Genomic DNA, 14,744 nt, shown 5'->3' with positions numbered 1-14,744 from the left:
AAACAAAACCAGAAATTTTACAGAATTATACTGTGGCTAAAGATTAAGAAAGATTTACTTTTTTATATCGATTGCTCAGGTGTGTAATTACCACTGCCATGCACCCGAACGGTGGTGGACAGTTACCATGTAGATATATAGAAGCTGAGGATAACAGGCGGCGTCATCCGGAATCGAACCCAGGCCATAATGCACTTGTAGTTCATTTGATCTAATTAATTTAATTATAAGTTTCAAAACCATATTGTATCTAAAACCTAAGAAAAATTTTAATTTTTGATGTTGAATTACAGGTGTGTAATCATCTCCTGCCACACACCTTGTAGGTACCAGGTGGACAGATTTTGCCAGGCATAATCAATAGTGAACTCGGAAAAACAAACTGACACACCTACAAAGTTATCTCTCAAAGAAATAATGCGAGACCATCAATTTTTCGGGGAGCTGTTTACAATGCACGAAGAGCACCTAGCTGCCGGTATTATCATAATATGCGTTATTAAATGATGCAATGGCTCTTTAAAGGTGACAGTTTAATCGTCACTCCTCATTGAAGTGACTGGATTGAAATCCAAATTTTGAGATGGGCATATTCTGCCATTTGTGTGTCAAAAAGAAGTTTTTTGAAAATTGGTTTATTCGATCTCAAAATTGTCCAGAAAATTATATCCAAATTAAATCTAGCCCATGTCATTTTATAAATTTGTTACCTATTTATGCAAGAAATCAGAAGGCCTTACCCTGTACCGTCTTGGTGTGAGTGGTCCCCAAGCAAACAAATTAATTTTCAATTTTACATATTTTTAGGAATAGCCTAAAACTTTTTCAGAGGGAATTTTCCGATGCATCTGATTACTTTTGGGCAAACAACAGCAAGTATTTCAATTTCTAATGGCTTGGGTATTCTATTCATATGTATTAGCTGTCAATAAATTAAAGTAACAATAAAATATTTAGTCTGAATTCCAAAGAAATGAAAAGTAATTGGGAACCTGGAATTTCTCTCTACGTCGTTGTCCCCTTTTTGGGTTATGACTTTCTGGGCATGATGATTCTCCTTCATCGTCTCCCAAAAGACCTTCATCATTATCTACAGATTTTCTAAAAGCGATCTGGAAAGAAAGTCATAATAAGTTTTATTAGTTATTTTGATTACTAATTTAAGGGTATTTTAGATAAAATATACGAAAAATGTCACCTGACTACCATCTTCGCTCATTTTGCTATAAAGGTTCTTGGATGATACAAAATTTAACTATGGCGATTCGTCGGCGAAACTGTTAATTCTGAGTTTGAAGGATGGAGGAATGTTCAAGAGCACATTGTGTTTTGTTGCTTTTGTGCACATAGCATAGCTCGAAAATCATATCGCGAAAGAAAGTGAATCATATAAGTGAAATATTTAAAATTTAATCGGGCCATTGATCTTCTAACACTTGGTTAAAACAGCAGGCCCATTACTATTGCAAAATGGAAGATGGCTTTGAGAGAGCTGGAAATGACGATTTCACTGTTATATCTCTTGTGCAAAAGAATATTAAATTCTAAATGTAAGGTCTATACGACCCACAATATCTGCTCGTTGGAAAAATCATGGGATCATTGGGATAAATACTTACAAAGGTTTTATGCACACGATAAATACCATGATGAATCATTATAATTATTTGAGTTAACTGGCTGAATAGTATTTATAGAAGGTGGTTAAAAAAATTCCTATTCGGGCACTACATTTACCAAAGAGTTGGCCCGAATTAATTTTAAAGACGTTGGTCTTTTCAGAATGTTGTCCATTAAATGTACGCACTGAAATCAACAGTGGTCGTCGCTATGACGTGGTTAATTCGGTAGCAACAAACATAATACCTACAGATGGTTGACTTCGATCGTTGTTGTACACCAAGTACTTGCAACTCCTACTTACATTATTATTATTAGGTAATCTACCGGTTACGGTAGGTTTTTGGATGGACATAATTACTAATTAAATAATTTGTGACCCCTAGCAAAACACAACATCCCACTCTACATCAGGTCCCTCTTCATCTCTGAGTACTTTCTTCTTCCCTTCATCCCGTCCAACATCCCTATCCTGTTCCTTCCCTTTCCTCGTTTACCTAACATTCTCCCCTCTATTACAGTCTTCAACATCCCGCTGCCGGTCAATACCCCCTTCATCCACTTTTCCTGCCTCCATAGAATTTCTCCCAACAGACCCCTCTCTTCGCCCACCATACAAAGTACTTCCTCATTTGTTTTCTTCTCAGTCCATTTCACCTTCTCCATTCTTCTCCACACCCACATTTCAAAAGCCTCCAGTGCACGTCTATCCTCCTCCTTCAATGACCACGTTTCCGCGCCGTACATAGCTACGCTCCATATCAAAGTTTTGACGAGTCTTTTCTTAACATCCTTACTCAACGTCCCCGTCATCAACTCACTCCTCCTTGTGAAAGCCTATTTGCCAAGCGCAATTGTTCTCCTCACGTCCCTACTACTTCGACCGTGTTGGTCCAAAACACTTCCGGGATACGTAAACTGTTCTACCTGCTCTAGTTTTTGCCCTCCTATTTTAATGTTAAGCTTGGCCTTTTTCTTTCTAGAAAATCGCATAACCTTTCTTTTATTAATATTGATTCTCATCCCATACCTGTCGCACTGAATTTCCAATTCACTCAGCAATGCTTGCAACCCCTTGGCTGACTGACCAACTAAAACTTGGTCATCAGCAAACCTAACTGATTTTACGAATTCCCGCCCACTTTCATTCCTACCTCCAGTTCTTCCCATGCCTCTTTAGTCATTTCCTCTGCATACAGGTTGTACAGCAACGGTGATAATGGGCAACCCTGCCTTACGCCTCTTCCTAACACTGCCCATCCGGACTCCCCGTTCCCCACCCGAACCTGAGCAGTCTGAGACATGTACAGGTTGCGTATTAGCCTCCTTTCCCTCCAATCTATTCCTATTCTCCAATTTATTTCTACTTACATTGCGTATCCTATCTTGCACATGCTCAAAGATTAACTCAACGACGGGATAAAAAAAGGCATGAATGTGGTAAGATATATTTATTACATTTCTCTCTATATCAATGGAATAAGACTATTACGACTGGTAAGTACGGAATGGAAGAGGGCGACAGGGCATATTTTACATCGTACCTGAAGGCAGAGGCAGGAAGAGCCGAGAGCTCCCTCGATGGAAGGGTTTGTGGTTGGCAGGAGGTGATTACGTACAATGTTGCATTGAAATGCACATTAGCGAATGATTCCGTTAAAAGTTACTGTTGCGGCATCTTCCGCAGTTTCTTTGGAATGTTGCGGATGTTGGCGAGTTGCTTGTAGGAGACGGCGGGACAGCGGGGCACAAGTTTTGAGGAAAGGGAGTCGTCCTACAGGATAGCAAAACATTATTTGGTCACCTTCTGCATTTGGTTCCAAGAGGCATCGGCGTTGGATTTGGGCCGTCGTATACTGTACATTGGAAAGAGGAAGGGATGATGCGGCGAGTAAGTACGGAAGAAAGGTGATTAGCCCCAATTTCATGAGTGGAGAGGTCATTTTCAGGTCTCATTGAGTTGACAAGTCGATGGCGAGATGATTTATAGAGTAGCTGTGCAAATAGTATGCCAACCGGTTGGGATGTACCAGGCATTTCGGTTCGTGAGTAGAGGTGGCCGTGATTTGCGCAGGAATGAGTTGATTGGATGTAGAATGTGTTTTACAGCAGACAGAAGCGACATCTTTCGACAGAAGTTGAGAGCATCGGATATTAACGCTATTTTGTTAAATTTCAAAGCTGGAGAGAGAGAGAGAGAGAGAGAGAGAGAGAGAGAGGTTTTTTGGATAATATCAAAATTTCATCTTCATCGAGTTCAATGGAAGAGAGGTTGACTGCATGACTAACCGGTGGGGGCTGGGGTGGAGAATCCTTTTTTGATATCCTTTTTGGAACTACATGTATGTCCTTTGGAGGGGGTGGTTGGTTAGAGAGGGTTGCAAGGAGGAGTTTACCCAAGGCTGAAGGTGGCGGAAGAGGTGATGTTAACTGTAGGCTAAGGTCAGACACTAGGTTACATAGGTAAAGAAAACGGAATTGCTGGGCTTTGCAGAGGATGGTGGTAATCCAGGGATGTGATGAAAAATGTTTATGCAAGGATTTGATTGAAAAATGAGAGGGAGAGCAATGGGGAACCACCTCAAACATCTGTCGCAAGATATGATGACAAACAAGTATATATTTGAGTCTTGGCAACTCCGGGCTTGAGCAACTCCGGGATTCGACCCACTATTCGGCCGTCTGTCGTACTAGCGCCATGGGCAAGTCTTCCGCAGTCGTCATCTCACAAAATCTTGACAAAGTGAAATCAACAGCAGGAGCACAGAAAACAAAGAAGAGGACCGAAGCCAGTTAAAAAAGGGATTTAGAATGTTTGGACAATGTTGAGGACAGAAAAATCAGAAAATGTAAAGCGATAGATGGAAGTGGGAAATATAAAATTAACTATTTTTTGGCTGTGGGAGAGACATGGAAGGATAGCAAGGATTACCGGAGCGATAGTAATAGTGGGGAAGGGAGCCAATTAGGCCAATAATGCTGAATAGAAAGGTAGGAAGAATCGTGGTAAACATTAGAACAAGCGATTGATAGAATATTGTTTGTAGAAGTAAAAGCTGAAACAACGAACTTGGTCATTGTTAGGCCTATATGGCACAAAGCAATCACAGGGAGGAAGCAGTTATCAGGGTACATAATTAATTAGTGGAAATAGTTGCAGGTTCCACTGGAAGGGAACTTTTGAAAGTGATGGGTGATTGGAACGCCAGGAATTAGATTGAACGGCCAGGGGCATGATTTTCTTAGAACATGTGAAAATACATGTGATGTAAAGGTGGTCTTGGAGGGTTATCAAAGGTACAACTTTTTTTCTGAGTTTGGGGTCACAAGTGGATGCCTTGCTGATCTGATACTCAACCAGTAGGGAACCAGTGGAACTTGGGGTCCAACTGGTTGAGGAAGGAGAGGAGTGAGAGGATCAAGTGGCTTAAGAACAAGACCCACCAGAACTACTACCAAAAGACAAAAGTGAGGGTATCCTTTAATAAAAAGATAAGCAATGTTCGAATCATGTAACATTTAAATCAGTGTCCATGAATTCAAGTGATGGTCCTTTACTGATAAGTTAAGCTATGAAAAAAATTGTGAGAATAGGTAATGAGAGACAAACTTCTGATTCTACTAGATATGCTTCTGAGAAATGCTGCTCCTGCTTTGACCATCCGTTTCCATTCTATATGTGTATGACCGGATCATAAACAAAAGGATAGAGAGTAGGGCAAATGATTACAGTTTAGGAAGGGGAGATGTACGCGTGATGCCATTTCAGTAATGAGATTATTAATCGAGAGGAATATAGAACACAACCAGGAGGTATTTGCCTGTTTCGTAGATTTCGAAAAAGCGTTTGATAGAGTGAATTGGGAACACCTAATGAGTGTATTAAAGGAAATAGGAATACAATGGAGGGAAATGAGACTAATCCTCAACCTGTACATGTCTCAGACTGCTCAGGTTCAGATGGGCAATGGGGAGTCCGGATGGGCAGTGTTAGGAAGAGGTGTAAGGCAGGGTTGCCCATTATCACCGTTGCTGTTCAACCTGTATGCAGAGGAAATGATTAAAGAGGCATGGGAAGAACTGGAGGTAGGAATGAAAGTGGGCGGGGAATTCGTAAAATCAGTTAGGTTTGCTGATGACCAAGCTTTAGTTTGTCAGTCAGCCTAGGGGTTGCAAGCATTGCTGAGTGAATTGGAAATTCAGTGCGACAGGTATGGGATGAGAATCAATATTAATAAAACAAAGGTTATGCGATTTTCCAGAAAGAAAACGGCTAAGCTAAACATTAAAATAGGAGGACAAAAACTAGAGCAGGTAGAACAGTTTACGTATCTCGGCAGTGTTTTGGACCAACATGGTCAAAGTAGTAAGGACGTAAGGAGAAGAATTGCGCTAGGCAAAGAGGCTTTCACAAGGAGGAGGGAGTTGATGAGTGGGACGCTGAGTAAGGATATTAAGAAAAGACTCGTAAAAACTTTGATATGGAGCGTAGCTATGTACGGCGTGGAAACGTGGTAATTGAAGGAGGAGGATAGACGTGCCCTGGAGGCTTTTGAAATGTGGGTGTGGAGAAGAATGGAGAAGGTGAAATGGACTGAGAAGAAAACAAATGAGGAAGTACTTTGTATGGTGGGCGAAGAGAGGGGTCTGTTGGGAGAAATTCTATGGAGGCAGGAAAAGTGGATGAAGGGGGTATTGACCGGCAGCGGGATGTTGAAGACTGTAATAGAGGGGAGAATGTTAGGTAAACGAGGAAAGGGAAGGAACAGGATAGGGATGTTGGACGGGATGAAGGGAAGAAGAAAGTACTCAGAGATGAAGAGGGACCTGATGTAGAGTGGGATGTTGTGTTTTGCTAGGGGTCACAAATTATTTAATTAGTAATTATGTCCATCCAAAAACCTACCTTAACCGGTAGATTACCAAATAATAATGTGTATAACCATTATTTTTTGGTGGGATGTTCTTCCACAGTGTGGGAAATGGTAATATTTTATCTTCTTCAAATCTGATAAAAAAATTCCATTAAGTCTTGCTAGACTATCTTCCTTCTACCATATTATTCATCCAAAACTTTTGTCTTTTACTCTTCCCTTCATTTCTATAGTAGCAACCTTTCAGTTTTGCAACATAACTCCATTCAGGCCTAAGAGTGCTAATTATTTGACATCTGCTTTATCAATTTTGCAAAAGCTGTCAACAAAATAAGTCACCAATTGCTACTTTACAAACTGGAGAATTGCTATAATATTCATGGTAGATTTTGGGAAATTTTGTCTTCATTCCCAATAAAAACAGAAATATTTGTCCGTCATTGATGGTGTTCACTCTTCTGTTGTCTCTGTGACTTCTACTACTAAAAATAAATTTTGCCAAAACAAATACTTTCTCCTTCACTCTCCATAAATCATTCTGTGAACATGATTATAAAATTTATAATCTGGTAATTCCCACAGTCAAAACTCAAAAAGGTCTGGGTGTCATCTTTGACAATAAACTTCTCTATCATGAGCACATCTAAAGAATTTGCTCTATTGCTATGCCACTTGTGGGCTTAAGTTACCTTTATAGAGAAGTATCTAATGTAGCCAGCTCTCAAAACTTTTTCTTTGCCCTTCCTTCTGTCCATGAATACTGCCCCCAAATTTGGGTTACTTCACCACACCCTTTTCTTAAACTACTCAATCACCTCTTGGATTTCTTTCTTTCTATCATCTGCCACCATTATACACACTTCTCTAGGTTATATCACGTTTTCTCTTAACATCTCCTCACTTACTGATCACTGCTCCATGTATGTTAAAAGTTTGTCATAAAAATTGTCAATGGTAATAATTGGTCATCTGAAATCTTTTCCCTAATCCCTCTTCAAGCGCTTTTGCATACTCAATGCAAAATATCAGTGTGGTCCATGAGCTATCAAGGGTCCTAAGTGTTAACCTTGGGAATGCCAATTTTATCATGGAACAGTGAAAAATATTTCAAGAAAAAGGATATTGAAGTGCAAACTACATAGAAGACCACACCCCTATCAGATCAATGGCCTTTCTAAAAAGGATGTGCATATCATTAGACAGGAATAGGAAAAGAGTGATAAGGATGGTGGGCCTCTAAGAGGTTTAGTTTGTGCTTATTTGACCATTCCTGTGAAAGGGCTCAGATGCTTCCCCTGTAGACATTCTCTTTGGTCACCTTTCATGAACAAGACTATCAGTGTCAACTGAAACTCGTCAAAGTACCTGTACGTTCTACAAACAATTAAAATCCAACATCTTACAATGATGTGCATGCAGACAATTTTTGGAACTGTGAGAAGGGAGATGAGCCTGATTATATGAAAAGGTATTTAACCACAGAGCAAGGTACATATACATATATATAATATCTTTTTCAGGTTCATGCAATATTACATGTGAAAATTTTGAATGTCTATGAAAAAATACCAAAAGGGTACCTTTTTGAACATTATAGAGATATTTGAAGGTGATCATTTTGAGCCATGAAATTTTATTGATGGAATTTTAAATTAACATTTTATGGATATTTTGAGTTTCAGAGCTGGATATTATTGCATCCCATAATATTACAGGTAGAGGTGACATGATTTTGATGAAATTATAATTGACTGTAAAATACTGGGGTAATTCTGGCATGATATTTAAGAGAAAATGTTTTTAGGAAAGAATATTGTAGTAACTATTGTTTGCACTCTTGATTTTGGTAAGATACCTACTGCCAAGGCGGCTAAGATCCTATTTATTGAGGCAGTCAAGACTTCCACTTTTATGGCAGCTAAGTCTTCTACCACTGAAATCATAATAAATGTCTGTTGTTAGTACCATTGCTAAATCAATATCTTCAGTCTGCTTACTAAATTGCAGTCTAAAACCCCTTCAGTAAATGAGAAAATAATTTTCACAGACCAAAGGGCTTATCCATCTGGATCTTTAATTTAAGTGCCAATGAATGAGAAAACACTATTTCTCTTTTGCTTCAAACTTTTTGACTGAGTAATAACCAGAGAAATAGCAGAATTTTCAATATAAGAGTCCTGGAGTTGAACGTATTTAAATGGTAATGTAAGTTTTGCAACAACCAAAACCTCAATTGCATTGAAGGACTAAATATTGTTAAGAGTGCCATTTGTACAGATTAAGAGGATGTGCTGGAAAATAAAAAATACACTCGATTCGCTTGTTTTTGTGTCATTTGGCACTCTATTTTCTCATCCCTGTAAATCTTTTGGCTAATATTTTCTTTTCGGTAATGATTTTCTGTACAAGAAATGAGTCCTATAAGGAATAATAAACATTCAAAAAGAATAGGCATTATATGTGTTCACATTTTTGCCTATTGCATCTTACTCATAGTGCATCCAAGTAATTCTTTCAAATCACAAAACATCCTTTAATTGCTAGAAAGTTTCCATAACATGAAATAATATTTCAATGCTACAAAATACCTTCAATTAGTTTTATTACATTTTGTACCTCAATAGTGAGATAATGAAAATAAAGCACTTTTAAAATTGAGATGAGGTTAATTTACAAAAATGATAAATTGCCCATTTTTTGAATAGAGACAGTAAATGAAGATTTGATAGAATATTTTTTATATATTTATCCTGTGACTGCAGCATTGGGGACTACCACCATGCTGTAGAGTATCACAGCTGGATGGACAGAAGAAGGAAAGGGGAGGATAACAGTGAAACAATGGGGACATGAGAAAGGAGAGGAATATGTGAAGTAATAATACATCTGCTTAAATGAGTTCTGATGAGTGACAAAGACTGAGACAGGCAGGCACCCTTGAAACTGAGCACTGGTATTAATAAACTTAACCATTATACTATTACTCAGGAGTTTCAGTAGGGTGGATGTTCAATGAGAGAGAGAAATGGCTTGTTGCATTCTCATACGAAGTCCTGATTCTTTTGAAAATGACCATCCTTGATCTAAGGAACATAGTTTCATTCTGGGAAAGGTAGCAACCTGTGCTATTTGGCATCAGTAGAATATTTTAGTAGTGCAGCCATAAAAATCACTCGATATGTGTCATCGCAATTTATTCAATCACAATATTATCAGCAGGCCCAGAAAACACTCTGGAAGTCGAAATTCTGAAATACTATCCAACTATGAATCAGGAAGAAGTATTTCTGAGAGTTAATTCTTGAAAGTCAATTTAGATTCTCATGAATTTCTAACAACCAAGAAAATGACAAAGTTTTATGATGAAATCAATGTCAATATAAAACAAACTGTTTTTTGAGGCAAGGCCTTCTGTAGTGATTCTCTATTACTAAAAATAAACTCCAATAAGTGCATCCAAAATGCAAAGAAATGTGTGCATTATATATAATATATATTTCCTTCAAATAATAAAAGAAATTACTCATAATAAAAAGGTACCAGGGAAAATTTGCTCTGGACATATTGAAAGCAGGTACACAATTTCATTTCATTAGTTGAAGTCTTAGCCAAGAAAACTAAGAAGCATTAGCCAGTTTTCGATAAAATCCTTTTTTCTTCTCACTAATACTCTTTTATGTACATGGACCAAGGACCACATATATCATAACATTATAACATTGGGTAGGTAGACAATGATTGTACTCATAGGATATGGTTGAGCATCAAACACTTAATTTTGATTGCATTTTTGGACCAGAGAGTGGTGGGCAAGGTTATAGGTGGATTTGAAAGTAGATCAAATTTCTATCATTATGCATGAAAGTAAAACACGACAGTAAACACTTTTTTAACATTAACAGTACCATAGACAACATTTTCTGAGAAACTGGTTGGAAATGCTTTCTTTCCTTAAGACGTTTGTGTTTTCCCCTTAGCAGTAGGATCTGATTTTTTGCTTTATCTGGTGACAGCATTACAACAAAATATATACACTTACATACAATTACATAATACTCCTTGAGGTTACTTTTTGCTTGGAGAGTAAGGAGAGAAATATGAAGATATAGAATTCACTATGAGTGTATTGAAAATAAAGAGTTTTCAATTTTAATCCCTTAAAATAGATCTGTATGAAAATAATATTATTGCCTTGACAAAAAATATTGCTGTTGTGACTCTGATAAACTCATCTTCTCTAACTTAACCCTCTAACTATGGTAACTATTACCTTGACATTAATAGAAATGGGTATTTATTGCTATAGTAAAATATTAATAAAGATTAAGCACTCAACGTACAACGTTAGGGCAAACACATATGGATCTTCTACATAAGTAGCATCACAGCAATAATTATCTCTCTTTTTAATTGCCAGTATGCATCCTGCAACTTCATTGTTAAAGCATTTAACATAGAAATTAATATCACAATAAATTTTGCAATAAATCTAATATTAGGGCCATATTCAACTTAATACAGTTGTGTAACCAAAGATAGGCCTACCCAGTTGAAAAAATGACCTTAATAGATGTTGAGAGGTTTAAAAAAACAGATAAATAGAGCTTGTCAAGCTTTTACCAATTAAAATGATATTCATATAAAATAATATGACAAATAAATGATGAAATCATAAGAAATATTATTCAGGCACCTATTAAACTTGTTGTAACTCAAATTTCATCAATTAGATAAATTAAGGATAAATTTAAATTGCTAGAACCATTACCCTCCTGGATAATTAGATAGGCAGTTGGTAAATAAAATTTCAAGATTTGCCTCCCTCCTTAACTCTCCTCACATCTTCATCTAATACATTAGTAATATTACTCACAAATATAACATTTCATTATTACTCATTTTGGTATAAAAAAATAACTGTCACCCAAAACACGTTAACATAACTACTCTTTGAATTATGAGCAGCCATTTGTCTGCATACATATTTCAAAATCATCTTTAATGGATTCCATTTCCTAGATTTCTTCTGAGTTTTCTATTTTCCATCTATTTTACTGTTTGTGAGCACTTGTATGACGACGTAGGTGGGATCTACCGGTACTTGGACATACTTTCAGGCACACACACACATAATTTACTACTCTGTAGGGTCTGACATTGCTGTATCCAGCTTTCTTTTTTCTAGAAAAAGAAGGTATATTCATTTATTGGAAACATCTCCCTAATGCACATAAAATTTTTGTACAAATGTCTAAATAAGCTACAAACACTGACACATATTTCACTAGGTAGGTACACATTTTTGCTATCCATGTCCTTGAAGAACATTCTGCTGCATTTTGATTTTATTAAGATTAGCAAGCCTTTTACCCATGTAGGTAGATTTCTTCAAAATAACAATTCAATTCTCATATTCATTTGAAAAATGAAGTTGCCATAATCTTTTTGATCGCAGGCAACTCTTTCAATGTTGGTAGGCACAGGCTTGCCAAATTTTTTTCCCAAATTTCCTGTTCAGATGAAGAATTAAATGATTTTAAGTAATAACTTGACCTAAAAACTGAATATATTGCTCATGGTGTTATGTTTGTCCCAGCAGTTTAGAACATGAGTAATTTTATTGTGAGAAGATAACCTGATTTTTCGAAATAGGCTATCACAACTCACTCCTGTGAAATGGCAACCATGTAGGAATATGACAAAACTTATTACATAATACCACAGAAAGCCAATTTGCACCTTGTATTTGCCAATGCTTTTATAAAAATGTACGTAAGGGTAGGTAAGGCATTCATACCAAAATTGTCATAAAATATAAAAGCACAACATCAATATGCTTTGACGTTTTCTCTTACACCATAAGGACAGGCTACAGCAGACTTATACTCAAATTAACAAAAATGTTGAGCTTTGGTTTTTGTCCATAGATATTCACCCATTATTTTAACATTAAGTGCTTTTTTGGGGAGCGTTTTTTCAGCTCATCATGCATCCCAAATCAAATCATACCTATGCACACATTTTCACATTACACACTCACTTATTTACATGCCAAAAAACTACTTTTTCTATTGCGGTGCTGTATGTACAAATAAATAATCATTTTGTAAATTCATGAATACAGCAATGAATGACTGAAAGGTGCCTTCAGTTAGTAGACCAACCAAACTTTTTTGTTGAATTTAATTAGTAAAAATTTTATGCAATCACCAATGTCAAGTTTCATTCATTTTATGCAAATAAAATTAGGTACTTTTAGTGGCATTTTAATTTTATCAAATACGAAAGCAGGGAGAAATTGAAATATTCATCTTCAATAATTTTAGTTTAAAACTGAAATATAACTTGAAATGTGAGGGTGATATTGCATCATTTTTTCAAAGGCAGGTAAAACTGACAAAGTAATACAATAAACTCAAATGGACCATATTTCTGGGGTGAAGGAGTTTGATTATGGAGTACCTATTGTTTTGTCCATTTCCTGCACTCAAATAGTGTCCTTTGAAATACTGATGAATCATCAGTCGATACCCATCTTCCCACAATGTCAGATTACTTGTCTTCCTCAAGAAATGTAGAGTTCAGTATTCAGAATTGTTAAAAGTCAACTTGATCACAGATTTGAAAGATATTTTTTTTATTACCAATAATACTTAAGACTATCCACAGTCAATTTCCTTAGAAATGATTGCACAATGCTGTATGTTGCTATGTTGACATATTTATTGAACTGGACCGCATCCAATAGGTCTAATATGTTAATGTAGCACTTTCAACAACGTGAGGGGGTGGAGAAAATTAAACTTTGGATCATAGGCTACTGCCATACTCCGATGATCTTCTCCTGTCGATGTGTTTCATATACGTTTCTGAGTACACACTCCGTGTCCTATCCCTAGCATTGAAATCACATCGGAGGGTTGATGAGGTACGTCTTGATCCGAGACCACCTCCCCCATGGTGGTGATAGTAGGCAGCGGCATCAAGGGCATCCAAGTCAGATGGGGGCCTCCGGCAGAGGCTGCAGAAAGCACACTGCAAAGTATTTCGGAATGCCTCCCGAAAATCACGGTTGAAGTATGCGTAAATGAGGGGGTTTAACGTTGAATTGAAGTAGCTGGTAAAAAAGAAGACAAAAAATCATTATTTGCCTCAATAGTAATTAAATGAAGTTTAGAGTACAAGATATGTGATGACATCATAAAAGCTAACCTTTGAAAATGCCAACACTTCTTGGAGAAATTTCGAAAAACGTTTTGATTTGGATGACCAACTTCTCTTTGGTAATATAATTAATTTTCTTGGAGCATACATAGTATTATTTCAATCATTAAATGTGGCATTATGAATTTCAATTTTGTTCAGTGATTTTCCCTGAATTTAGCTTAGAGAGTTTGGAGTGCTTATTCGCCTCAATCCTGCTTTGACTCATGACGGAACTCTTGTCAGGAATGGAAGAGAGGCAAGAGCCTGCTGCATTCACAATGACAGAACACAGGGTGTAACTATGAGAGAGGGCCACAGATATAATGAAATCTATGAAATAAAAGGACAATACTAGACATGATTTTATTGATCACATTGGGACAGACAGGCTGAACTACCCTAGCAGTCTTAAACAACAGGATACTTATTGTGCCATATGTGTAGGCTATTTTTAAGACAACAATCCAGGTGAAAGTTGAGTAAAATGTCTGGGAGACTGCAATTGATGGCTCCATGAAAGGAATTTTGAAATGAACAGTATAAATGCACACTAAATCTGGGTGTTCCTTCAGCACAGAGGTATGTCTGAAATGCTATAAAATGTTCAGGGTAAAATTTACCCTTCTGAATTAATGTATTATCAGCAAATTTTGAGCAGAATAGCAGCCTAAAAATATTTTGCATTCTTATATCCAAAATTTTTGTCTTCCTAAAATTTATAATTTCATACCTAATATTTAGCATATGTGCAGGCTGAGTGACAATTAAGACATAATACAGATCTTAATATCCCAATACACCTTTTTTTGTACAAATAAATGAAATGAAAACTAAATGCTTATTCCTAAAACAGTAATTCATTCTTCCTGGAACTACAAATCTGTATACCTATGAATGGCCCCGAAAAAGTTGAGTTTCACTGAAATAAAACAATAATGAGAATGGGTGATCCATGATAATTTCATTATCTTTTATCTTGTTTCTTTTTGCATAACTTATTTTTATCCTCATATTTATTTTCCTGAAGAATCTTATACCTGTATC

The 14,744-nt window shown here is 36.7% G+C and overlaps 1 protein-coding gene across 1 annotated transcript in view; it reads right to left on the bottom strand.

The window, feature by feature from the left end:
- Positions 1-9,141: 9,141 nt before the first annotated feature.
- Positions 9,142-14,744, bottom strand: part of LOC139687423 (octopamine receptor beta-2R-like) — a 192,207-nt gene continuing 186,604 nt past the window's right edge. The window contains exon 8 of the mRNA XM_071584553.1: positions 9,142-13,611. Coding sequence (XP_071440654.1) covers positions 13,305-13,611 — 307 coding nt within the window. The 3' untranslated portion in view covers positions 9,142-13,304. The remainder of the gene's footprint in view (positions 13,612-14,744) is intronic.

Source organism: Hetaerina americana, unplaced genomic scaffold (genome assembly GCF_022747635.1).
Source record: "Hetaerina americana unplaced genomic scaffold, ioHetAmer1.1.p SCAF_2, whole genome shotgun sequence".
Lineage (NCBI taxonomy): Eukaryota > Metazoa > Arthropoda > Insecta > Odonata > Calopterygidae > Hetaerina > Hetaerina americana.
This window is presented reverse-complemented; position numbering and strand designations above follow the sequence as displayed.